This window comes from Equus caballus, chromosome 1 (genome assembly GCF_041296265.1).
Source record: "Equus caballus isolate H_3958 breed thoroughbred chromosome 1, TB-T2T, whole genome shotgun sequence".
In the NCBI taxonomy this organism is placed as follows: domain Eukaryota; kingdom Metazoa; phylum Chordata; class Mammalia; order Perissodactyla; family Equidae; genus Equus; species Equus caballus.
In genome coordinates, this window is record NC_091684.1 from 60,343,333 (window position 1) to 60,369,278 (window position 25,946).

A 25,946-nucleotide genomic window follows, 5' to 3' on the forward strand; every position below is an offset into this window, starting at 1 on the left:
GACCACTTACTAGCTGTGTGACCTTGGGCAAGTTATTTAACCTCTCTGAGTCCCAGCATGTAGAGCGCACTGTACATCACAGTGCCTGGTGTATAACATGTGCTCAGTAAACGTTAGCATTGTGATTCCTTGAAATCTGTGCAGCTGACACCTCACCCCCTCTAGAAGGCCCAGGCTTTCTCTCTTCTGATGGCCCTGGGCAGTGACAATCTACGTCACTTATTTGACACCTAGCACATGTTTCCAGCTGTGTCACGGCCCTGTATCCTCCCACAGTGCCTGATACAAGACTTAGCATGAAGAAGGGTGTTGGGAATTGGCAGCCTGGGGCTTTGGGGCCTGGCTGTCTTCTGCGCGGTGAGTATGTTTGAGAGATTTCCAGAAGGCTTTCTGCAAGAACGGGCTCTAAGCCAGGCACCTGAGAGATTTGGGGGCAGCAGGCTGTGACCCTGCTCGGACCTCTGGGGCGGGTCTCTGGCACGTATCCCAGGCCCAGGCAGGAAGCCCACAGAGCGTGTGTCTGTGTTTCCTGGTCCACTGGGGACAGCTGAGGGTAGTTGGGAGCTCAGGCCCCATCCTGAGGGTGGTGCAGCCTCACACGGTGGGGAGGTCTCGCAGCATTGCTGGGCAGGAGGCTGGGGAACAGCTGCTGCACAGGCAGAGCGAGGTCAGGTTCTCCCGGGGGGCCCATATTGCTCACTAGAGTCCCAGTGCCAAGGGAATGCCAGCCACCAAAGGCAGCATCCCTCACCATGCCTGGGCTGGAATTTATGGTCCAGGGTCCTCTTCCCACTGCCATTAGCCTCTGCTTTCTCTGGGCCTTGCTTTCCTCCTCATAGCTAAAGGGGCCAGAGGAAGAACACCATCTGGGACCGCAGGGAAACCGAGCAGCAGGATGGACCCACTTTGGCCTGGCCATTTTGCTTCACACTTTGAAGCCTGTGCCACTTTGTCCTAGTGTCTGTGCCACCTCGCCCCAAGGTGAGGATGGACAGTCAGGATGGAGCAAAGATTGTCCTTGCTTCTGGGTGCTCCATAGGTGGCCCCGCCAGTCCCGCAAAGTTAGGGCTGTTTGGCTGCCCTACCTGACAGGTGGGGGGCATGCCTCTGAAGGGGAAAGGAGATGAACAGACATTTAAGGAGAGAGACTGGAGGCCCAGCGTGCCTGGCGGTGTCAGAGCCAGAAGCAGCACTGTGGAAAATGCGATGCATGGTGCACGTGTGCGTGTGTCTGCACACACGCACACACGTTCGCTGCTTTGCAGGCATTCATCCTGTGTCAGTCGTGTTGTCTGCTGTGCTTCTTGAGGGAGGGGCTGTGCCTTCCCTTTTACAGATTAGGAAACGGGGCGGCGAGGGTGGGGTCAGCAGCATGGTGTGATGGAAATAGCATGGGACTCTGTTTCTATCCCAGAGTGACCTCTCTGGGCCTTAATTTCCTCATCTGTAAAATGGGGACAGTAACATCTACATCATAGAGATATTTTGGAGGATAGAATAAAAATAATCCCCGTGAAAACCCCTGGCCTGTGGCGTTTTCTGGTAAGTGTTCATCTTCTTCCTTCCTTCCACTGCAAACTCCCTGCACCACCCAGCAGAACGGTGCGCGCTCCCCAGCTATTTGTGGATGGTGCTCTTAGCAGATGTTGCTTATTCCTCGTAACATCTGGTTTGGAAAGGCAGAAGGCTGGAGATTTTTTCAGACGCTCACTCACTATGAGATGTCAGGTTGTCACTTAATTGCTCTGTGCCTTAGTTTCTCCACTTGTAAATCAGGGATAATGCTAGTGATGCTAACATCTTTGCAGAATATGGTAGGATAGCACAAGATAATAACAGATGGAAAGTAGTTTGCATGTTTAGGAAAAGGCATCCTGCTCGACCTCACTAGTAGTTAGGGAAATGCAAATTAAAGCAACAGTGCCGTGCTATGTTTCATTCATCCGATTGGCAGCCATTCGAAAAAGGGACGCTTCCAGGTGGGCGTGGAGGCCTCTCATTCACTGCTGGAGGGCGTGGGAATTGCCACCTTTTCAGGAGGTAATATGGTAATGTCTAGTAAAAGTTTACAGACATGTTCCGTGTTGTACTTAATTGACTCAGCGACACCACTGTTAGAGAACCAAGTTCGAGAGCAATCAAGTTCCCAACACAATTATTTGCAGGGAGATGTGCACTGTGGTGCTGCCTGTGGCGGCAAGAACCTGGAAACACCCAAGTGCCCAACAGTAGGGGATGTTTGTCTCTATTACAAAACATCCATTCTGTGAACTGTTATTCAGCTCTTAAAAAGAAGGAGGTGGATGTAGCAGTGTTGACCTGCAGAGTCATCTGTGAAATATATGACATGAGAAAAGCTAGCTGCTTTTGTCTAGGGGCGACTCCGTTATTCTGGGGATCAGCAGTAGCCACACTGCTCCATCCGTGTGTGTAATGTGACCGTTTTTGCCTGGGTGCAGAGAAAGCCTGGTAGGCTGCGTGCCAGGCCCAACCTGCCCACTCTGGCTGTTGGACCAGCTACGTTTGGCTCACAAAAATTGAATTATTTGCCAACATTTAAAAATTGAATTCATATAAAAAGCCAAATTTCTAGCTTTTTATTGAGAAAAATGAGACGCTCTGGGCACACTGGGCCCACATTCCCTCTTGGCTGAAACACGTCAGCAGCTGCCACTTTGGGACAGTGTGTGGCCTCCGAATGGTCATCGTCCCCACCCACGCGGCGTCTCCCTCACTCCTGTTCCCTGCCTGGTCCCTGTAGGCAGTTCAGTTTGCAGCCCCGTGATAGGCTGTTATCACTCAGAAACTGGAGCGGTGGGAATGCTGCGATAGGACGGGGACATTTGTCTTTATTATTTAAATACATCTTAGAATCTTCTGTGCTTCAAATGACTGTTTCATACCCAGTAATTAGGGCATTTTAAGTACGATATTGGAGGAAAATGAAAGGGCACCATGGGCCATTGCATGTTGTGTGGGTCAGGCAGCTCCTGGTGGGGTCACTCTTGTCCACTCGGGGTGTGGGGCTGAGAGAGAGACCGCCCCAGGCCCGGAGTTAAGGGATCTGCACTCTCAGCCCTTTCTGACTCTCTCGCCCCTAGATCTTGCAGACATGTGGAAGTCTCTCCAAAAGGTCCTTTCCTTCAGTTCCCTTCGCCTCCCCATGTCTTTCCCAACACTTATTGACAAGGGAGGTGGCATGTCACCTTGGGTCCGGATGCTGACCCCATGACTCACTAGTTGGGGGTCTCTGAGCAGAGTGTTAGCGGCTCTTGGCCTCCAGACCCTACGTGTGGACCAGGGTGGATACGGCCCCCGGGCAAGGCGCACAGTAGGTGCTCACTGCAGGATGCCATGCACCCCGCTGGGCCCCGCAGGGTTGCAGTGCTGAGTGGGCCGTGTCCCTGCGCTAACAGGGCTGACAGTTCAGTGGGAGACAGGGCTTCCCTGCCGAGGAGCGTGGGCCCCTCGTGGCCTTTCCTGGCTTCCTTTCCTGGTCACTGCTGGTCTCCAGGGAGGCCTGCCCATTAGCCACTGTCCGGGTAAGGAGTTAGCAGAGGACCGTGGCCCTGCCGTAGGAGGCTGGGCAGGCCACTGCTGTGGTGGGAGGGAGTAGCCCCACCTCCCACCACCCTCAGAGATGGGATCTCACCTTGCTGAGCCTCTGGCAGCTGGGCCCCAGAGCTCTCTAGAGCTTAGCTCTGAGCGCCCACAGTTTTGCTCCAGCTTCCCACAGCCTTTTTGTGGTGCCCTGGGCAGGTCACTTCCTCTCTCTGTGCCACCATGGACACTGTGGCCTGCTCCTCCTTTCACATCCAAGGTTATGAGATAATATGGTGGCTATAAAAAACAGGACGAGACGTGCTTGTTGGGCACTTCGGCTGGGGTGTTGAGGGTATGGGGCCTGCCCAGCCCTCTCCTAGACACCTGTCTTCCTGCTCAGCCCCCATCTCCTGGCCCGCGCTGTGCAGCCAGCCCCCGAGAGGCAAAGAGGGCACTGTTGCCCCCCCGCCGCCCGGTCACCCTCAGGTCGCCATGTTCCACCCCGCATTGGATGATGATGAAACCAGTGATACAGACCCCTCTTCTTTCCCACCGGTCCTCTGAGCCCCCACCCCCACTTGTGTTGATTCCATCTCCTCCCTTCTCAGGCCCAAGTTCTCCCTGGAGCTTCAGGGCTGGGGATGTGCTGGAGGTGCTTGAAGAGCAGACCCCACCGATAGGAGGTTTCTCACCCTCTCCTTCTTTGTGTCCCCAGGAGCCATGAGGTGCCACGTCGCCACCGGCTGCCATGTGGTCTGGCTTTTTGTGCTGATCTCTGGAAGCTGGGGTAAGTCCAGCCCCCACCCTCCTCTCACAGCCAGCGTGCGAGGCCGGGCTGGAGGGTGTGAGGGCCAGGGGTTGGGGTTTGTGCTCTGGGACGGGCTGGGAGGGGGCTGCTCTGGGGCGCCGGAGACCCTGCCTTACTGTGTGCGTGACTGGGCCCACGCTTCCTCGCTGACCTTAGTTGCTTCTGCGGCTCTCACAGGGCTGACAATACCAGCCATCCCCAGGGCCGGGCCACCTGGGGGAAGGGGAGGAGCCTTTAAAAATACCTGGGCTCTAAGGGAAGAGGCACCTGTGGCCGTGAACTGTCCTTCTGCTGGGATGCAGGGTCTGGCCACAGTTTCTTCACAGCTGGCTTTTGAGCACCTACTGGGTGATGCGGGGTGTGCCTACTGTGCCCATCCCTGGGCATGGAAGTATGACATTCTCGGGGTATGGAAGAAGTGACATTCTCGGGAGTTCTGAGTCCAGCGGGGCAGGGACACAGCTGGGATGTACTATAAGCAGGGTGAGTAGAGTGGTGGTCCAGGGCGTCGGGCTCCAGAGAAGCCCGTCAGAGAAGATGAACTGGGTCTGCGGGCATGGGAGAGACCCAGCCCGGAGGGAGATGCTTAATCTGGCCTTTGAAGACAGAAAGTCATTTTAGAGTCAGAGAGCCGGAAGAGAGCATCCTGGAGGAGGCAACAGCCTGAGCAAAGGCGTGGGTGTGGTGGCTGGGAGCCTTTCCTCCCTGCCGGGAGGACCAGCCCGACTTCCCCTGGTCCTGGCTGCTGCCGGCTCTGGCTCTGGCACCCACAGAGGATGCCAGGAGAGGCCTGGCCATTGGCTTCTCCGTTGGCCCCTGGACACCTGGTAGTGAGGAGCAAAGCAGCTCCGGGCTGTGCGGAAGGAAGGCCAGGACAGCAGCACAGCTGGCATGGTGTCCCCTGGGGCCAGGGTGTCCCAGGGGAAGAGCCGTGGCACACGTGCCTGGCGACACAGGCAAACACATTCCTGAGGGGGGCCAGCTCCTTCTCCTGCTCCAGGGAGCTAGAGCCTCTGGAGAGAGCCAGCTCGTGCCTGTTGGCGTGTCGCTGGTGTCCTGCCGCCTGAGAGTCCCTTGAAGACCCCCTCTCCTGGCCTCCATGCTTGGAGGGATCTCTGCTGGGATGCCCCTGTGATGGGGAGCTCACTGACAGTCTCACACATTCTCAGGGGCAGAGCGGCAACGGGTCTCACACCCTCTCTCAAATCCCGGCCCACTTTGCAGGGGAGAAACTGAGGCCTGGAGAAGCATCTGGCCCAAGGTCGTACATAGCAGGGCCTGGCTGGGCCTCAGTAGGGGTCTCTGAGCCTCCGTGGGGGCGGTTGTCAGGATCCCGCCCCCGCCTGCCCCTCTCTGCCCCATTCAGGGAGGCCTCAGTGGGGGGCACCTGACACCAGCTCTGACCCTTTGGGTTTGCTGGACGGTGGAAGTCAGGACACTCCTCAGCCTCCCCAGGGACTCGATGACCTTGGACACTTACACCTTCTGCCCTCTGTTACAAAGAAATACAGATGTAAAAATAAAGCAGGTGCGAGGAGCTCGCTGCCTCCGCAGTAGAGGTGGCAGTCTCCCCTTGAGCTCCGCAGATGGAAGATGGTTTATGTGTCCCAAGCGGGGCACATAGAGCCCGGACTCCTGGGGTCCCCCCAGTGTCTCCAAGGGGTTCCTCAGGCAAGTTTCTTAGCCTCTCTGTGCTTCAGCTTCCTTGTCTCTAAAGTAGGAAGGAGATAGGACTTTCCTTCTAAGTTGTCAGATGATCAGATGAGTTAATATGCGTATCAAGCACTTAGAATAGTGCCTGGCACATATTAGGTGCTAAATAAGTGTTGTTCTTTTATTATCAACCTTATCTTTCTCTAAGGGGAGAAAATGGAGCCCAGAAAACAGAGAAGTTAAACAAGTTGCCCAAGGCCACCCAGCAATGCTGTGGCAAAACCAGCCTGCCTGTGGGCTAGCCTGCTTTGCATGTATATGTGAGGGCCCGGCTCTCTCTCATTGCTGGGGCACAGTCCCCTCTTTCTGGTCCCTGACAAAGGTGGCCAAAGTTGTTCCTTTGGCATGATGGGGTCGTGGCTGACCCTAGAGAATGAAGGGCACCATCTTCCCACCCTGCCCTTCTGATGTCTGTCCCTGACCCCAGCCCTTCCCTGGTACCCCAGACCACACCTCATGGCCCCTCCCCACTCTGTTCCATCTGACCCCATGCCTCAGTTGATCTCTCCCCCCATCACTGGCAGTCAGAGATGGGTCAGGCTCAGGGACAAACCCCCTAGGTGTCAACCCGCCTGTCGGCCTGTCTCTCTGCTGAAGCTTCCTGTCCTTCTCCTCTGTGGCCTCAGTGTGCTCCCTGGCATTTCTCGTGTTCTGTCTGTGGGCTTTTTGGGAGGGCAGGAGGTGCGGTCCTGCGCAGGCCTGCCCCTGAGCGTCCTGCTGGGTCCTGCAGGCAGTCCCCAGGCACCTGGCATGAGGGCCCTGACTGTGGGCAGCCAGCTTCCCTGCCTGACGTCAGCTGTCAGTCTGGGGCTCCCGTGGGCCACACTGCAGCCCACAAAACAGTGACACTGTGCATAGGACCCTTCTGGCAGGGAGGCCGGGCAGGAGGGCAGTGAGGGCTTTTTGTCCCCATCCCGAGGCTGGGAAAAAGAGGCCAGAGAGGGAGAGAGATTTGCCCAAGGTCATGCAGCAGGGAGAGGCAGAGGATGCGAGACCTTGACTCCTGGACGCAGCTCTGTACTCCCTGTCCAGTGCCCCTTCCTTGTCATAGGTGGGGGGGCGGGGGGATTTGGGGCTCTACCTGATGGGGCTCTCAGTGAGAGCCACTGTGCCTTCAGCACCCGGTTGTCTCCCGGAGCCCTGGGGAGGTGGGCTGGGCTGGATTCAGGCTCAGCTGGTTCCAGCTGAGACTCTGCCACTCGTCAACGTTCAAGCCCTTAGAGGCGTCCCCCATCCCAGGATTCCACATAAGGTTTGTGCTTCCTGGCCTGCGCTCCCCACATAGCCGCACCTGTGTCCTGCTCTTTCCCAGTGCAGACGCTGCACTCCTCCAGCTCGGCCAAGGCTCCTGTCCCCATCCAGAGTTCTTTCCTTCCCTGCTCCTGCCGCTGGCAGGAGCAGCTCCAATGCTGCATTCTGCCCTCAGGCCTGTGGTGGTTAAAAGCTTGCTTCACGATCAGTGTGAGTGGGCCAGGGACGGGGAGAAGGTGTCCAGGGCAGAGCGGACAGAGGTGCAGACTTAGGGAGTGAGTGTGCGCGTGTGTCTGTGCACACGTGTATGTGTGTGGGGGGGCATGGACAAGGGGTGGGTCATGGGCATGGGAAGCTGGGACTCCCCTTCCTTCACAGAAGTCTCCCATTGTCCCCTCCCTTGTACGTCCACTCTGTTCCTGCTTGGCTGGAGGCCTCCAAGCTCCTGAGGCAGTGGTTTTTGCTTCCAGGGGACACAGCCTTCGTGCCTTCCAAGTGTCTTAAGGGAACAAGTAACCTATCCACATGTCCCTTTCCCCACCCGCATCCCAGTCCCCAGGTGCCCCCACTGGCAGCCCAAGGCCACAGGGCCTCTGAGGGTGGTGGGCCTTTTCCCAGAACACGGGTCCTGCTTGGTATGTAGCAGGCGATGTGTCCCTGAGGCTCTGCCCATCTGCCCGTGCAGAGCGCTCTGTGGCTGATGAGTGGCAGGTCCTGCAAAATAAAATTTGAAAGTGAACGACGCTGCTGCAGGCGATTTTTTTTCCTCGCTATTTCACTCCCCCAGCAGCGGGGCCCATGCTGCATTCTTTGGGCACCCCTGAGCCTGGTATCTGGGCTCAGCCTGCTTTCCGTCCTGAAGCCCAAAGGCCCCAGTGGGGGTCAAAAGCACTCCCCTCTGGCTGAGCAGGCGACACTGTTATTAATACCAATATTGATAATAGCTACCATTTATCCAGCGTTTGCAAGGTGCCAGGCATAGCGCTAAGCGCTTTATGTATGTAATCTCATTTAATCCTCAGGAAAGCCATGAAGCAAGTCCTGTTATTATCTCTGTTTTACACATGAGTAAACTGAGGCATGGAAAGGTCATCTAGCTACAAAGAAGCGCAGGAAGGTTCCAAACAAAGTGAGGCCCTGGACTACCAGGCCCCTTCTGAGGCTGTTGTGTGTGCGGGACTCTGGTTCCTGACGTGAGAGGGTGGAGCGGTGTGTGCGGGTGCATATGCATAGTCACGAAGGTCAGGGAGGGCTTCCTAGAACATGGGACAACTAAGATAAAACTTGAAGGATGAGTAGGAATTTGGCAAATGAAGGCAGTGGGCAGTGGTCTTGGTCAGGAAGTGAGAATGAGGTCAGAATGAGAAATGGCACCGGCCTGGCTGCCTGAGCAGAGTGGGGCAGGGGTGGATATGCCGCTAGTTCTGCCCCCTCCCCGCTAGGAGGCGTTCAGGCGGGAGGGGAAGTGCCCCTCCTTGACTCCAGCTTTGTCACCCTCTGGGAGCTGGGCTCTGTGTTCCGGAGGCCGGCACCGCTCAGAGGGAGCCCCAGGTCAGCAGAAATGAGAGAAGGGAGGGTGGCGCCCTGCCCACATTCATGCTCCTGGAGGACCCAGCAGGAGCCACTTATGTGTGTGCTGCACGACAACGGGCTCCACATGAGTCGGCCCAGCCACCCCCTGGTTGTTGGCAGGGGCCGAGGGAGAAGTGCCCTCACCTGCCTACTTCTGGGGTGTTTTCCAACACCAGCAACCTGTTCTCCAAATTCCTGGACGTCCACTGGATGTCCAACAGGTCAATTCAATTCTGACACTAGCTACCTGAAGTTAGTGTCAGATTCCACAGATTTAAGGGTTCAGTCCTTACAAGTCTGCCCTGCTTCAGAGGCCCGTGGTGAGTCGCAGGGCACCTGTACTTCTGACCAACCGGCTATAAATGGAGGTTCCCACGGCCCCTTCCTCGGGTTCGACCAGCTAGAATGACTCACAGAACCCAGGGAAACCCTTCACTTACATTTGTTGGTTTAATATAAAAGCTACAACTCAGGACCAGCCAGATGGAAGAGGAGCACAGGGTGAGGGCTGGGGAGAGGGGTTCAGAGCGTCCATGCCCTCTCCAGGTGCGCCACCCCCTCAGCACGTGGATGCGGTCACCTGGTCTTTCTGGTGACCAGCCCCATCCTGAGGCTGTCTAGAGGCCCACCCTAAGTCACCTCATTGGCATAGAATCAGATGTGGTCAAAAGGGGCTCCTTATGAATAGCAAAAGACACTGATGACTTGGAACATTCCAAGGTTTTTTGGAGCTCTGTGCCAGAACGGGACAAAGACCAAATATACTTATACCACACTACTGAAGGCCACTGCAGGGGGCTCAGGGGGCAGGCGCAGCCAGGCTCGGGGAGGCTTCATGTGGGGGAACTCGTGGTATTGGGGGCTCTTTGTAGACCTGAAATTCGTCAGCCCTTGTGGGTATCACCTTGGCCGCTTGCAGACCTGCCCTACCCAAGGCATCACAGAGCAGTACAGGCTTCATCGTCCAGCTTCCAGTATGGCAGTGCCACTTACCAACTGTGTGACCCTGGGCAAGTGACCACTCATCCCCCCAGCCTCCTTTTCCTCAACAGTAAAATGGGGATATGAGGGCACCCGCCGTCCCGTGAGGGTTGATGGAGGTGGTCTGAGTGCCTGGTTGGGAGAAGGGTTCCATAGATGGCAGCTGTTATTATTATTATTGTTATTTATGCTACAGGCTCAGCTGGCCATTCCTTCACACAGCAAATACCTACTACGGGCTTCCTAAGCCAGGCCCTGATCTGGCACCAGGGTTGCAGCGGTCAGCAAACCAGGCAGCTCCTGTCATTGCTGAGGTCACATTCCATGTGGAGCCAGGCTGCCTGCTAGAAATGCAGTGTGAGCCACACGTGAGATTTAAGAGTTTCTAGGAGCCGCATTAGGAAAGAAACAGGTGAAATTCATTTTAAATAATGTCTTTTCTTAGCCCAATATATCCAACCATGTTATTATTTCAACATGTAATCAATATAAGAGATTAAAGAGAGATTTCACAGCCACTTTTCATACAGTCGTCAAAGTCCTGTGTGTATTTTACACTTCAGCATGTCTCAGTGTGGACCAGGACTCAACAGCCACGTATAGCTGGTGGCCTTGCTGACCATACGGCCTGACAGCTGTCTGCTGCCTACTGGCATTATTACCCCTTTGCCTCGAGGCAGGACAATGACCTGCTGGGGTCCTAGGAAAGTGGCCATGGCACTGGACACAGATTCAGTGCCCACTGCAGCCCCTACTCTGTGTCTTCTTGCAGAATGCATGAACTTGACTGATGCTCTTGTTCTCTGACTTCCAGGCCAGGTGAACCGACTGCCCTTCTTCACCAACCACTTCTTTGACACATACCTGCTGATCAGTGAGGACACGCCCGTGGGTGAGTTGGCCCAGGGGCTAGTGGGCATGCTGGGTGGCATGGGGTGAGCTCCTTTCCCACAAGTGAAGGGGGTCTTAGAGACTGAGATCAGCTTCCACCCATTATTGAGCCCCTTCCATGGCACCCCTGATGGCTGTTCACGTGGCCTCTGCTTGGTTGCCTCCAGGGATGGGGCACTCTGTACTTCCTATGGTGGCCCATTCAAACAGAGGGGAGTTCTAAGTGTCAGAGCCACACTGAGCTGCAGTTGCTTGACTTTCACTTCCGCCCTAGGTTTGTCCTACAAAACGTCTCGTTCGTCTTCCTTGGGATATTTGAAGATGGAGGCTGTTGGAGAGTTTGTTTTGTAGCCTTTTGTACTTTTCTGCGATTACTGAGTTTACTGCATTGATTATACCTGTTTTTGTCATTAGAAAAAACTATTTAGGAGGTGATCATGAGGTTCCTGGTGCCCACCCCTCGCCCCCAGCTGGTCACCCTGTCACCCAGGTCTGTCTTCATGAGCCCCCTTCTGAGGGCTGGGCTCCTATACCTGTAGCTGGAGATCTGTGCACGTGGCCCCATGGTCTTAGCTCGGCTCTAGGGACCCCAAAGCTTCTCAGGAAATGGGGGTTGAATTGAACGACCTGTCGTGCGGCTGTGCTGGTGGGAAGGCCTTCGTGCCTGTGAGCGTGGCTGCAAACAACAGTGCCTGGAAGGGTCCCACTCACCCCCTCCAACGCTCCCTCCTCTGTCCTCTCATTCTCATCAGGGTCATTTTGGGGAAATGCCTCTAATCAGGGGCTTAAACTCAGGTCTGCCTGCTGTGTGGCTGCGAGGGCGGGGCTGTGCACCAGAGGCAGTGTGCATCAGGGGCCGGTGTGGTACGTCTCTCTGGAGCACTGCTTGTACTTAGAAATGAAGCGGATGGCTTGGAGAGCGGAGGGGTGTTAAGATATTTAACTAATAGGTAATTTCAAACACGCTTTTATATAAAACCAAAGGTAGGTGCGTGGTAGAGTAGATGCAAAATTCGTCCAAGAAAGCCTCTGCTTGCAGCAGGGAGCCTTCGGCGGCCCTGGGCTGTCCCTGCTGCTTGTGGGGTGGGTGAGCAGCCCCTGAAGAGGTCTTTCCTTCCACTGCCCCTGGGGGAAGCTGTTCTGCAGGTGGGTGCTGGGCACAGCGGGCATGTTTCTGACTGTTGTGGGGATTGCCCCCATGGCCCAGAGCGTTTTATTTCTAGGAATTGTGGGGGCCCCTGTGGAAAGTGACCCCTCCTTTGGTGCTAGCAGCCCCCACGGGTCAGCATTGTGAGGCGGAATTTGGGGTTTGGGGATCTGGGTGTTTGAAGGGCCGTCCAGGAAGGAGGTGGCTGCCTCTCTGGAGTGTTCTTGCAGACAGGGATAAAGAAATCAGCGTCCTGAGTAATAGGGCTGAGCCAGATGTCTGGTTAAGTCCCAAGGGGGATTGAAGGAGGAGGGGCCGTCCCTCTGGGGGCAGGGCCGAGGGGAGGAAGCAGGAGGTATTGGGGCAGTGGTGGCACTTGAGCAGAGCCCTGAGAGAGCCCCTTCCTGGTCCTCCACACACTCGTTCCTGTGGCCGATTTTTATAAGTGTCTGTTTTAACCTCATCCTCCCGAGATGCCTTTGTGGTGGAGGGAATATATTTGGGACACGTGGGCCATCAAGGCAGAGGTGTGGCCAGCCACTAACTGACCAGAGCTGCTGGCGGGGAGAGGTGAAGGCCCCAGGTGAGCAGTGCCGGCTCTGCCACCCCATCAGTGACACTGCATTGCCCTGCTCGGCCCTGAGTGTGGGGTCCTCAGAGGGTGTGATGCAGGGAAGGGCGGTGGGGGGGTATTGCTTGGCCAGTGCTGAGAGTGACAGGCCCTGGGCTGGATGCCTCGTGAGCCCTCCAGGAGGCCCTGCTCCGCCTCTGGCTCTGGCTCTTGATCGTCTTCTGCAAACAGCAGCATCGATCGGCTTCCAGGAGCAACTCCAGGACTCAGCCAAGTCAGAGTGGGGGTGTCTGTCCCTTGCAGTGGGGATTAATCCCTGGCTCTAGGGGGCCGTAGGGAGGATAGAGGGCTCAGTGAGCTGGAAGACAGCTCTGCTCATCTTTCTGAGCTGGCCTATACCCTCCTGGCCTCCTTTCTTCCTTTTGCGCCAGGATGGGGCAGCACAGCTCTGGCCTGAAAGTCATTAGCCCAGTTTCTATTCCTTGCTGTGTGGCATTGGGCACAGTGCCGCCCCTCTCTGGGCCTCTACCTCCATGTCTCACCAGTGAGAGGGCATTGCAAAGATGGGCTCAGTGAGCTTTGGTTTGGGTAGATGTCTCCAGGCCCTCAGATAACACAGGCCTGGAGATCTCCGCTGACTGCTGTCACCTACGTGGCCCTCGGCCATTCAGAGGTTCGATGTGGATTCATGTGGACATGGCAGGGTGCAAACCTCTGGCAGCAGTGGCCACGGTGAGGATGAGGGTTGAAATGGCTTGTGCAGGGGCTGGCCCTTTGCCTGCCATGTGGAATGGGGTGGCCTAGAGACTTGACTTTGAGGCTGGGCTCTCACTAGCCCTTTGCTCTCTGAATCTCAGTGTTCTAATCTGCGGAATGGGGATGGGATAGTCCCCTCTCTGGATCATTGGGATGTTTACGTACAATACCATTACCTCCAAAGGCTCTACTCCTGGAACATGTGACCTCACTGAAGGGAGAGCCTGTGTGTGGCCCAGGGATGGCTGCTCGGCTGTCCTGCCAGCCACAGGGTTGCAGGGGGACATATAAGCACATAGGTGAGCTGGGCTCAGTGGGGTGGTCAGTGCCAATGGCTGGAGGCAGATCCCACGCCGTTCTGAGTGTCAGCTCACCAGAGGAGGCGGTCAGAGCTGTGGGCAGACCAAATGTCCCGCTCCGGGCTGATTGTCTGGCCTCCGCTTGGACGCCCGGTGATGGAGAGCTCGTGATTTTACAAGGCAGCTCATTTCTGTGCTGTGGACAGTTCCACGAACAAAAAACCCTTCCTGTTATTAGTATGAAAACCTGTGCCTGGAACTCCTACCCCTTGAGCTTAATTCTGACCACTAGAGGCTTGCAGAACAATAATAATGCTATAACATAGGATATGACATACAGTATATACGTATGATATGTATTATTGCAATAACAGTGTTTACTGAGTGCTTGAGACAGTGTCCTAAGTGTTTTAATTAATTCGTTTTTGAATTCCTTTGAGACTCGGAGCTGGAGCTTGGCTGTAGGCTCTCTCAGCAGGTGGTTTCTGTGTGTGCTCTCCGGGGCTGAGACGGGGCCTCTCATTCACTGGGAGCTGAACGGGAGGGCACAGCTCGGCCATCTGAAATCCCTTGGAGGCTACACATTCTGGTACTATCTCCTCGCCCATCCCAGCTTCCAATTCCCTCTGCGTGATGTTCTTTTTGAAGACCGTCTCCCACCTGAAGACAGAAGCAAAATGAAGTCATTAAGTAGCCCTGCCTTCCCCCAGTCTGTTAACATTCAGGGTCCCCTGGTCTCTGTGTGTCTCGCTCCAGACGTGAACATCAGTCTCTGGCAGCAGAGCCTGGCCTGGGCGGGCAGAACAAGGGCAGATCAAGGGCAGTGCCTGGTCAGGCTGGTTGGCCCTGGCTGCCAGCAGTGAACGGCCACATGGCACCTTCAGGATGAGGGACACCTCTTCGAGGGTGCTGTCTCCAGCTGCCCTCCTGAATCCACTCCAGACGCTCTCCTGTTCTTGCTCATCTCAAGATCACCAATGACCCCCATGTGGCCGAAGCCAGTCCTTAATTCTCAGACCTTGTGATCTTTCAGCAGCCGGTCTTCGTCTCCTTCAGGACGTCGCCTCTCAGGCAGAGCTTCCTTCTCTGTCTCCTGTGTCTCCTGGACCTCTCAGCGTGGGAGGGCCCCGGGCCCAGCTCCTGTGTCTCTTCCTAAGTTCTCACTCCCTGGACCTCTCCTCTAGTCTCACGGCTTTAGGTCCCCTCTATGGGCTGACAGCTCTGAGATTTCCGCCTTCTGCTTGGGCCTCCTCGCAGAGGAGCCTCCAGCTCATACGTCCACCTCTGCACCCGCCTTTCCACCTGGGCGTCTACGGGGCTCTCAGCCTGAGCGTCTCCAAAGCTGAACCCCTGACCTTCCCCCAGATGCCTGCTTCCAGGGCAGCCGTCCCCTCTCAGCATCTCAGAAGAGTGCAACTCCATCCTTCCCGTCAGAAACTTGGGGCCCGCCTGCCTCTTCCCTCTCCCCCTCACCTCACATCCAATTCATCAGGAAATCCTGTTGGCTCTCTCTTCAGAATATTTCCAGAATCTCTTTACTTCTCACTCCTCCACTCCTTCCACCAGGGGCCAAGACTGGACTCCCCCAGCAGCCTCCGAATGGTCTTGGTGGCCTCCCTGGTCCCCTTGTCCTGCAGCAGCCTTTTCTCACCCCAGCAGCTGAGTGGTCAAGGGGCCCTTTCAACCTGAGACAGAGCCTGTCACGAGATCTGCTCAGGCCCCTCCGTCCCTCTTGGAACGAAAGCCAGCGTTCTTAGACGGCATAAAGGCTATTTGCAGTCCAGGCCCTGCCACCTCTCACGCCTCACGTCCTCCCCTCCCTGACTCACGCCACTCTGGCCACACCATCTCCTTGCAGTTCCTTGAGTGTGAAAGGTGATTTCTGACCTCTCAGCCTTTGCTGTTGCTGCTCCTGCTGCCTAGAACGTGATAAGCCTCTGTTGGTCAGTCAAGTCAGTTCAGATGCCGCCACCTCCATGTAGCCTTCCTGGGTTTCTCTAGGCAGGATCCAAGTGCTCTTTCCTTCACCTTTTTCCCTCTCTGTTAATCCCAGTCGCGGTGTTCTTGTTCTCGGTTGCTCATCTGTCTCTCTTTTGCCCTGTGAATGCTTTCAGGTGGCCTGGGCCATCTCTGCATCCCCTGGGCTCAGCCGTGTGCCTGGGGCTCGGGGTGCCTTGGGGAAGGAGTGAGGTCTGGAGTTTGTGAGCACGTGGGGGGATCTTCAAAGGCAGAGGCTGGGGCTGGCTCCATGCCTGCTCGCCATCCCTCCTGGAGTCTCGGGTCAGACGCTCCCCACGAAGGGTGTCAGGATCGAGGTGTGGGTAACGACAGGGATGGCTGCCCAGAGAGTGGGCCCAGGAGAGCATGTCCCCCCAGATGGCACAGACGCCGGACGTGCCTGTGCTTGTGAATGGCAACCCGCATCCTGCCAGGGGTCGAAGTTTTATCACCCCAGCTGCCTGCCGGGCTTGTGTGTGGCATATTTGCTGGGGGCCCTGGGGGCGCTGAGCCCTGGCTGGCTCCCAGGGAGGGACACAGAGCAGCAGCACGAAGTCTGGCTTGGAGGCATCACGCTGACTGAGGGGCTCTGAGAGGGGCATGGAGCCCATGTCCCTCAGTGGCCACCTAATTCTCGTACCTCAGGTCTCAGGGGCTGGTGTCCCTGGGGGCTGGGCATCCAGGCCACTCCTTCTGTCCCAATTCCCACACCTCCAACCAGAGCCTCCAAGTGCCTAGAGGAAGGCATGAGGATGCCTGACCACGGCCTGTCACCCCACCCCACACACACCCTGCTGTCCTGCCATGGTCACCTGCTCAGCCCCGACACCCTGTGCTGTGTCACCACCGCACCTGCGCCCCGGCCGGCCCTTGCCCCGTACCTGCCTGGTAGATGCCTGCTCGTCGTCCAAGGCGTAGCTCCGAGGTCGCCTGCCCTGCCGGCCGCAGCCTCCCTGCCCCCACCTCTCTCTGCTCTGTGCTCACCTCACAGACGCGCTCGGCGAGTTCTGTCCTGGTTGTTTGTGTGTAACTCCCCGTTGCCATTCATTTTTACTTATTACTTTTATTAATATTGGCGTTACAATTAATTATAATTTTAGTCTTTATGTGTAATGTAAGACTGCAGAGTGATCATACTCGTTAGCATTTGTGGATGGCCAGCCTCCTGCCAGGACCTCTGTGAAGCATTTTAAATGTGTGGCCTCCTGTGGACCTCACAGGATCTCAGACAGAGGCGTCGTCATCTCCATTTTACGGCGGAGTGAGCTGAGCCCATGTGTCCTCTGTGCCAAGCACAGTGCCCGGTGCAAACGGGCCTCAGCCCGTGCTGGTTGAGTGAGTAGAGAACGAAGGGACGAAGCAAGGACAAGCGGATGTTGAATATCTTGCCGACCCCCTCTCTTTGGCTCCCGGTCCCTCTATGTGTGGCTGCAGTTGGTGCACGTGGAGCCCACTTCCCCAAGTGGACCCCCAGGACCCCCAAAGCATCTTGAGCCACAAGGCAGGTGATAATGCCCACGCTAATCACCTGCACGACTAAATTAGTCCTGTCAGGAGCATTAAAGCGGCGCTCAGGATTCATTAGGATGGATGGGGCCCGGGCAGCGCTGGCACCGCTGCCAGTCGGTCCTGATTAATTCTCCGCAAACTCCATCAATACCCAGCTGCTTCGTCTGGACCAGGGAGAGCAGTTTTCAGGTGGGCTGACCCTGCGTCAGCGGTCTCAGCAGACGGAGGAGCTGTGTGCCCACGAGCCCGCAGACAGCTCCCCACGGGGCGGCCCCCATGGGCGCAGTGGGAGATGTGGGTGGCCTGACACGAATGGCCAGCTGTGTGGGCAGGCAGACACTCAGGGCTAGTGAGCATCTGGGCCTGGGGCTCTGGAGCAGACGTGGAGAGGGTGGGTGAGAGGGCAGTCTGAGAGGGGTTCGGGCCTTTCCTGGGAGTGGTCCTGGAAGGGGCTGTCCCTCCTGCCCTGTGCCCCTCTCCCGTTGTCTCTGAAAGGGAAGAAATCATCTCTCAGGAAAGGATGGAGAACCACAGGGTGAGAATGATTTTTTTCTTACCAGAGGGTCCCTTAGGACTGACCTGGGGACGGGGGGGTCGGAGCAGTTCCTTGGCAAGGAAGGGCTGGTGGCAAAGTGGCAGGAATGGCAGGGCTGGAGGGAGTGGGCGTGAGGCGTGCAGTGGGTCCCGAACATCAGCGGGGCGTGTGCTCCGAGCGTGGCTGGGCTTTTCTGCCAACCGCCTGTCCAGAGGCAGCGTAGCCTGGTAGCTCATAACAGTACAAAAACAAAACAGCAATAGAATGCGTTAGACAATAGTCAGAGCTGAGGAGAATAGTCACCTGTGGTCGAAGCTGAGGTCAGAGTAGGCAGTGGGGGCTGCAACAGCCTCTCTTCCCCATCTTCACTTTTACCCCCCACGGGACAGATCTTCAGAGGACTTGTGGTGACACCTGGGGCCTCCTGTAGGACAATTTGATGACCATTATCTTAGTCAAACACTCCCACTTCACAGATGGAGAAACTGAGGCCCGAGAGGGGCTGCTTGCCCAAGGGTCCCCGTGGATTACTGTTGGATTCCAGGTGAAGGCTACCCTGACTTCACACCAGCTGCCCCCGGAATTCGGGGCTCCGCGCATGCCGCGCGCAGTGCCTCCGGCCTGGGGCAGCAGGGCGTCCTCCTGGGTTGCTGGGCTGCGAGCTTGGGACTTAAAGCTTGGAGAAAGGGCTCGAGGTGCTCACAGCTCCCGCGGTCTGGGGGTGGAGCTTAGGGAGGGCAGTAAGGACAGCTCAAGGCTTCCTGGGGCTGTGGCTTCGGCTTGGGGGTGTGGGGGGCATGGTTTTAGAGGAGGGAGGTGACCCCGGATCTGTGCAGATGATCAGATGCCGGGACCAAGGGGCCTGGGGCCCTGGGTTCTTAGTGTCCTCCCGGAGCAGGGACTTTACTGCTCCTTCTGGGAGGGGGTATGACTCGCAGGACCCCTGACAGGGCCTGGGAGCTTCCGTGGCCTGGCCTCCTCTATCACTCTCCACGGCAGCATAGGCCCTCAGAGGAGGTGATAGGTCAGATTTGTGCCCTCTTGGGGGTCCTTTGGGCCACAGCCACTCCCAAGAGGCTCCTTCTTGGGCAGAGGTGGAGCCTGTGGCAGCCCCAGCTGTGGACTGCCCCTCACCACAGTTGGGGAGGTGGGGCAGGTGTTTTGGACGCAGCCATAATAACACTAATGATAACGATGATGTGCCACCTGTCGTGCGGGCGGGCTGTTAATGGCCTGCACTGCACACCTGTGCCAGGCTGTGCTGGGGGGGTGGGGTGGGGACTCACACATTCAAGATAACTGGGAAGTGGCGGCTATCTTCCATCAGGCACTCACCTGTCCAGGTAAGCTCTTCATACACAGTGCTTCATGGAACCCTTATAGCACCCCGAGAAAGCGGGCCTTATAACCCCCAATTTACGGATGAGGAGGCAGAGGCTCAGAAAGGGTGAGCAACTTGCACAGGGTCACACATCTTGTGTAGGATGGAAGTTGGACTTGAACCGAGTGCTGCCTGACCCCAGACCCTCTTCACCTAACCACAACTTTGGGATTCTGTATGTGGGTCATTGCTTTTCAGGACCCCAGTTTGGAGTGGAGAAGAGGAGCAATGGTGGAGGCCCAGCCCACCCCAGGCAAGAGGGAGGCGTGAGCTGGGAGTGCTGCCGATGCCAAGAGTGGGGCAGTTCGTTCTGGGCACGGGGATGAAGAGGCTTCGTATTGGAGCTGGCATCGGGTGGCTGGGTTTTGAAGGCTGAAGCCGTGGGAGAGGCGTTTTAGAAGGCCGACCAGCAGTGGGGCAAGCAATTTGTGTTGTGTCTTGGATGACAGACATAGGCTGTTGTGGTTAAAAACAAAAATAATAATAGTAATTATTTAGTACTTGCATTTTACTAGTTACCTGCACAATCTCATTAAATCCTTAGCAGTAATGATGGGAGTCTGTTCTGTCATGTTCCCCATGTTACAGGTTCAGAGAGGTCAAGCAAGCTGCCCAAGCTCCCACAGCTAAGTCAGGATTTTAATCCCAAGAGTTCAATCTCCAATGTCCAGACTCTTACAACCCCACTGTGCTGCCTCCCAGGATTGTGTGGGCCTTTCCTCAGTCTGTCACCCAGGAGATGGTCTCAGTGACCAGGGATGCAGATTGGAGAGGTGCTGGCTGAAGGGCCGGCTGCTCCTGAGGAGGAAGAGTGGCAAGAACAGCTTGTCTGGGAGCACAGGCCCAGGAGTGGGGCTGGAGTCTGGATCCCAGGCCTGGCTCTGCTCCCAGGCAGCTGTGTGAGCTTGGGCAAGTCAATTTCCCTGTCTGGGCCTCGCTTTCCTGCGCTACTCAGAAGATGCTAGTCCTTGCTGGACGTACTGTGCAGGGTTGGAACTACTGCTGAAAAATGGCTGAGGAAAAGGGATGAGTATGAGATTAACCAGGTGACTTGCTCCTGGGCCCACAGCCTTCACCAGTGGCCAGCAGTTAAGGAGGTGGGGGCCTCGGCCAGCTGTGCTGTGGTCAGGCAGCAGGCACCCACTTAGGGGGACTGGGAGTTGGCAGATGAGTCTGGCTTAGCTATGTCGTCAGGTGAGGATGTGCTGAGCTTGCAGCCAGCCGGAACACGGGCTCCCTGGGAACCAGCCGCAGGTGTGATTTACAGGAGCTGAAACCCTCCAGCTGGTTGGGAAGACACTGGGAGGCAGAGCCGACTTTGAACTTGTTATTTCTCCCCTTGCCCCGACTGTTTTTATGTGGCTCAGGGGACCTGTGAGCCTGACTGTCCAACTACAGCTTAGCCTGGAATAGGAGATCCAGTCTTTTTTGTCAGCCCTTGACCAAGAAAGGGTTTGCACGCCCAGGAAAGTTGATCCTTAGTGCGAGGATCTCTCTGAAGGTCCCCTCACTTGGGTGCCTCCCCTTTCCTCCTCTCCCCCGCTGGGCACAGTGCATCAAGCACTGGGAGGGGAGGCACAAGGTCTGGTTCTAATCCCAACTCTACCACTTATTAGCTGTGTAACCATAGACAAGTCCCTTAGCCTCTCTGAGCCTCGTTTTCTTCCCCTGGAAATGGGGATGGTCATCCTTGCCCGGCCAGCTTCACAGGGAGCTTATGAAACAGGTTTAAAAACCAAACTGCTGTACAAATGGCAGACGTTGTTTTTATTGAGCCATTTGTCTTTAAGTGCTTCCTCTAGCATAACAGGTTGTCAGGGGACAGCTTTCCTGGGTGTCCAAACCCTTGGTCAAGAGCTGACAGAAAGACTTACCTCCTATCTTAAGCCCTCCATTGCTTCTTCAGTAAGTGTGGACTATATCACTGACTACTTAACCTCTCTCTGCCTCAGTTTACTCATCTGGAAAATGGGGGTGATGATCACACTGTATACTCCTAGGACTGTGGTGAGGATTAAATAAGTTAGTTGATTTCAGGCATTTCAAACTGTGCTTGGCACGAATAGATGCTAACTGTTATTGTTGTCATTGACTCATGCTTTCCCAACCAGACGAGAAGCAGCTTGGGGACAGGAATGATGCCCTAGGTGTCCCAAGCCCACTGTGCCCAACACATAAATATTTGATGTGGCTTCACACATTGCTCTTCCAAGGGTCATTTCCACCTTCCAGGCGAGTGAGGCCCAGGGTCCCTGGTGGCAGCTCCCAGCCTGACCAGGAATCCCTTCGACATAGCTGTCTGCCAACAGGTGGTGCAGGTGCTGGCCAGGCCCGGCCTCACCAGGTGGTCCACCAGCAGCCTACTGAGGGGCTGTCTGCCTCCTGCTGCCACTCCCCGTCCATCCTGGTCTGCCTAGAACTCCCTGGAGCCAGCCTGTCCTCCTTCATGTGACGGCTGTCCAGGGTCTGAAGAGAGGCCCGCCCCTGCGTCTGCTCTGCTTTGCTCTGGAGATCCCCAGCTCCTGTAGCGGGCCCTCAGGCTCAGGAGAGACGTTGCCCACCTTCTCCTCCCGGCCACCCTTCCATGGGCCTGGTGGTGCTCTAAGGGCTTTGCGTGTCTCGCACACTTTATCCTCACAGCTCCCTCTGAAGGAGGTAGATATTAAGCTCACTTTACAGATGGGGACACTGAGGCTTAGAGAGGTTGTCACTTGCCCAAGGACTCACAGTCTTTAAGTTGCAGAGCTGGATTCAAGCCCGGGTCTTTCTCTTTCTGTAACCAACTCTCTAGCCTCTTTATAAGTGAGTAGGTCAGAGTAGGGAAAGAGGAGAGCCTTCCAGTGCAGGGGCCCATACAGGGTCCTCACCCGCCATCTGCGGCCTCTCTTCTGCGGATTCCTCACTCTGCCTTCATACTACAGTGTCTGGAGGGGACAAGCGCCTCAAACTGGTTCCCTCTGGGCCCTTGCCCTTGGGTGAGGTGGAGGGTGTGTCTCAGCCGCCTCTCCCCGTCCCCAACCCCTGGCGTCACGGCGCTGCCTGGGGACCCTCCTTTCCTGGGCTCTCTTGGCAGCAGGACTGTGTGCGAGGGGAGCCCCAGTACTTGCTGGGATTGATTTGGCCTTTGAATGGATAATTCAGGATGAATATGCTGGCGTCCGACTGGAGTGAGATGGAGGGCTTATTGAGCGTTGAGCCTGCTGCGCCACATCAGCTGCTTTATGAGCTCTCTAGAGGAACCCTATGTTGTGGGTAACTCAGCCCTGACGGGCAGGGAGGCGGCGTTTGTCTGCCACATTCCCTCGGTGAGCAGTGTTGACGGGGTTCAGACACCGCACTTGCCCCGTCTGGGTGCCAAGAAGTGGCTTCTGGCCTCATTGCAAGGCAGGTCATTGTCGCTGCCACCTTATGCATCCTGTGCTGCCTGAGAATGTGGGGCGAGGGCCCTGGTGCCCACCTGGTGGGTCCCCGTGTGGCCTCTGTCTCCAGGCAGCCTTGGACAGTGCAGGTAGAGTGGAGGTGAGTGGATCAGAGCCTGCGGACAAACCTCTTTGATTGCTGGCAGCCTGTTAGCCCTGCGTGCAGCCCAGCCCCATTACTAGGGACACCAGCTCTGCAGGCTGGTAGATTCATCAGCAGATCAGAGTGGGTGCATAGTGTGGGGACTCAGTACACTATTGGGGAGGTGTCCTTGTGGGATCAGCCTTGCTTGGTGTTGACACACAGGGCACAAGGTTAGGGGAGCAAAGTCCCTTGTGGGGCCCTATAGCTCAGCTCCACCCGTCACCTCATGTGTTTGTCCTAATCAGCCGCCCCTGCAGCCCCTTGGTACTCTAGGGTGGAGCCAGGGCCTAGACCAAGTTGTAAACTCTTTGAGGGAGGGGTCGTGTCTGGAAGCATTGTTAGGGGCCACTGGAATGTGCAGTAGGCTGACAGTGAGCACCAATGGCCTTCTTTCCTCAGTGTTCCGTGTGGAGCTTGGCACAGGGAGTGGTACACTGGCGGCACTAGTTCTTTGTGTAGCAACTCAAGTGCCTGTCCCAGCCAAGAGCACTTTCATCCTGGGCTGTGACAGCCTTAGGTTAGGGAAGCCTTTTCCGAGGAAGAGGCGTGCTTGAGAGGAGATGACAGGGAGACGTGCCATTCACGAGGGACAGCTCGGATGGGAGAGCTCAGGTGGCAGGGACTTTCCTGTGGCAGGGGTCCAGAGTAATAGTTAAAAGTCGGCGAGTCGGCACCCTGGCGGGGGTAGTAATCCGGTGCTGGCACCAGCCTGCTGTCATTTTTAACACAGTCCACATCTCCTCTGCAGTCCTCGCTCTTCTCTGTGCCCTGTTGTATCACAGGACTCCACGTGTGATGGCAGCGACTTGGGATGGAAGCAGCTCACAGAGCCTGTGCCCAGTTCCCACGTATCTGATGCTCATGACAACACATAGGGGCACTACTGCCCCTGCTTATGGAGGAGGAAAAGTTAGTGACTTGTCCAAAGTCCAAGGGCCCATCAAATGTCAGCGCTGAGATTTGACCCAAACAGCTGGCCACAGGGTGGGCTAGGGCTGCAGTGCCCAGCTCTGTTCCCCGGTGTGCCCTGAGTAAACTGCCTCAGCTCTTCAGACCTCAGTTTCCCCATCACGTAAACTGAGGATAACAAGTCTCTCCCATTGCCTTCTTTCCCTCCCACCAGCAGTTCAGAACCCCCTGGAGGGCTTGTGACAACAGAGATTGCCAGCCATACCCCTGAGTTTCTGGTCAGTAGGCTTGGGGGCCGAGAATTTGCAGTCACAGGTTCTTGGGTGAGGCTGCTGCCCATCTGGGGACCCTTGCTGTGCTGCTTCCCAGCCGCTGGAATTGGCCCTCGAGTCTGGCGCGAGCCCTCCGTCATCCGGGCCTCCTCAGTTCCCAGCCTCGGTGGCATCTGCCCCATGGGCGTCGCACTGGGCTCTCTGAGACCCACTTCTTGCCTGCCTGACCGTCTGGCAGGTGCCCTGCCTGGGACGTCTCCTGTGTTCCCTACACCTCAGTTGTGGCTCATCATCGGGAACAGATGTGTGAGTTAAGAGGGGCCCCCGGGGGAGGGGCGGCCCGGGAGAGGTGCCCAGCGCAGCTTGCCCCCAGCCCCGCCTTTTGTGTTTACATAGAGTGGCCGCGCAGCAGCAGCGGACATAATTACTCCTGACGGACTTCATTAAAAGCTCTGGAGCAATTTACGGTCAATTAAGGAGAAAGGAACTGCTTCTCTCCTCAGGCCCCCCCCCCCACCCCCGCTGCATGGGAGGGAGTCCTGCCCAAGGAGATGTGGATCTGGTGGGGGCGTTTTGGGCTGAGCAGAGAGGAGGAGGAGCAGAGGGTGGTTCTGAAGCCTGTGAATGCCCTGTCCTCCCAGTCAGCAGCCAAGCCGTCCACTGCCAGCTCTTGGCTGAGCACTCCCAGCATGGTGTGAGAGGCCCTGAGCCTTGGAGGAAGGGGCTCTGAGCCCTGGCCCTGCCCCACGCATGCTGGGGCCTCGAGCTGACCCTTCACTGCTGGAAGCCTCAGTTTTCTCATCGATCAAATGGAGCTGGGGCCACGCACTTTGTAGAGCTGTTGTGATTATCGAGTGAAATAACGACTGCGGTGAGCACAGGGCCTGCCCCGCCGCAGGTGTGCAATGGCAGGGATGGTAACTCTTGTCCCACCTGCGGAGCCTCATCTGCCCCCTGCTTGCACAGGTGCTTCCTAAAAGCAAACGGCTGCTCAGTTGTCGACAGTCTAAGGTCCCCTTGAGCCTGGTCCAGTCCTTGCCCTCACTCTTTGGACAGAGGAAGCCAGAGGACACTTGTGGGTAGTGCCGCATGGCACCTGCCCCACTGGGCAGGACATTGAACTTAGCCTCGGATCCAAGGGTGAGCACCTCTTCTTTTGCCTGAAGGCCAGTTTAGGAAAATTAAAATGTTTACCAGCTGCATATCCCTCCATCTAAAATGAAAATAGCTTCATCGAGTGTCATAGGTGGCGGTCAGGGAGGAGAATGAATATTTTTACAACTTAGGTTACCTACTTTATAGACTAGAAACACATCCATGAGGAAAGTGGCACTGCTTTTTAGCTCCAAAAATGTAAATAGCTGAGTCTATTTGAGAAGTGGCCAGAAGGAGGCCATGTTCTGAAATTAGACCCAGGCCACATCGGGGAGACAGGCTGCCTGGGAGCCCCAGGTTGCTTGTCCCTGCTCCAGCCTGGTTCCCTCATTTGTGAGATGACATATGGGCTGTGACATATGACATTTTCCCAGCACAGAGCCTGGCACACCCTCAAGGCTGGTTAATCCCAGCCCTCCCTCACCCAGTTGGCAAGAAGTGTTTCCTTTTCCTTTCCAGTTATTTTCTGTCCAGTCTGATGCCATTAAAAGCATAATGAGACAGGAGGACAGGGCCGCCCCCCCATCCCCCCATCGCTGGCCCCCGGGGCTTCTCTTTCTCAGCCTGTGCTCTCTGGCTCTGGGAGAGGTGGGTGAGTGGCAGGGAAGGCAGGACAGAAGGTGGAAGGAGGTAGCATCCTCTTTCCAGCCGGCTCTCCTGCTGGAGTTTTCTCATCTGTCAATCAGGATGTTGACTGTCTCGTGAGCGAACATCATTGGGTGTAAAGTCCCCAGGGTGTCTGAGAGCCAAGACCCTTGAAGTCGAAGGCGCCTTCATGTTAGAACTGCTCGGTTTTTCCTGAAGGTTTTCTGCCGAGTTCCTCATTCTCTGCCCCTTCGTTTTGGCCAGGGCAGTGTCCTGCCATCAACAGATCAAAACCCAGGCCTGCTGGGGTTTCTGACGTTGGCCGCTTCTTTATGAGGAAGTTGTAGATACTGTCCACCCACTACTCTATGTTTGGAGGCCTCGTTAGAATATTTTAGTCGAAGCAACACATACAGTATTTACTCTGTGTCAGTAATGCAGTAAGCTCTTTTAACCTAATAACTACCGTGTGAGGAAGGTGCCGTGGTTACCATTCCCATTTTATA

At 56.2% G+C, this 25,946-nt stretch overlaps 1 protein-coding gene across 1 annotated transcript in view; it reads left to right on the forward strand.

Moving 5' to 3' along the window:
* Positions 1-25,946, forward strand: part of LOC138915047 (cadherin-23-like) — a 315,540-nt gene that overhangs the window by 33,807 nt on the left and 255,787 nt on the right. Inside the window, exons 2-3 of the mRNA XM_070226845.1 lie at positions 4,259-4,330; positions 10,683-10,760. Of these exons, the coding sequence (XP_070082946.1) occupies positions 4,264-4,330; positions 10,683-10,760 (145 nt within the window). The 5' untranslated portion in view covers positions 4,259-4,263. The remainder of the gene's footprint in view (positions 1-4,258; positions 4,331-10,682; positions 10,761-25,946) is intronic.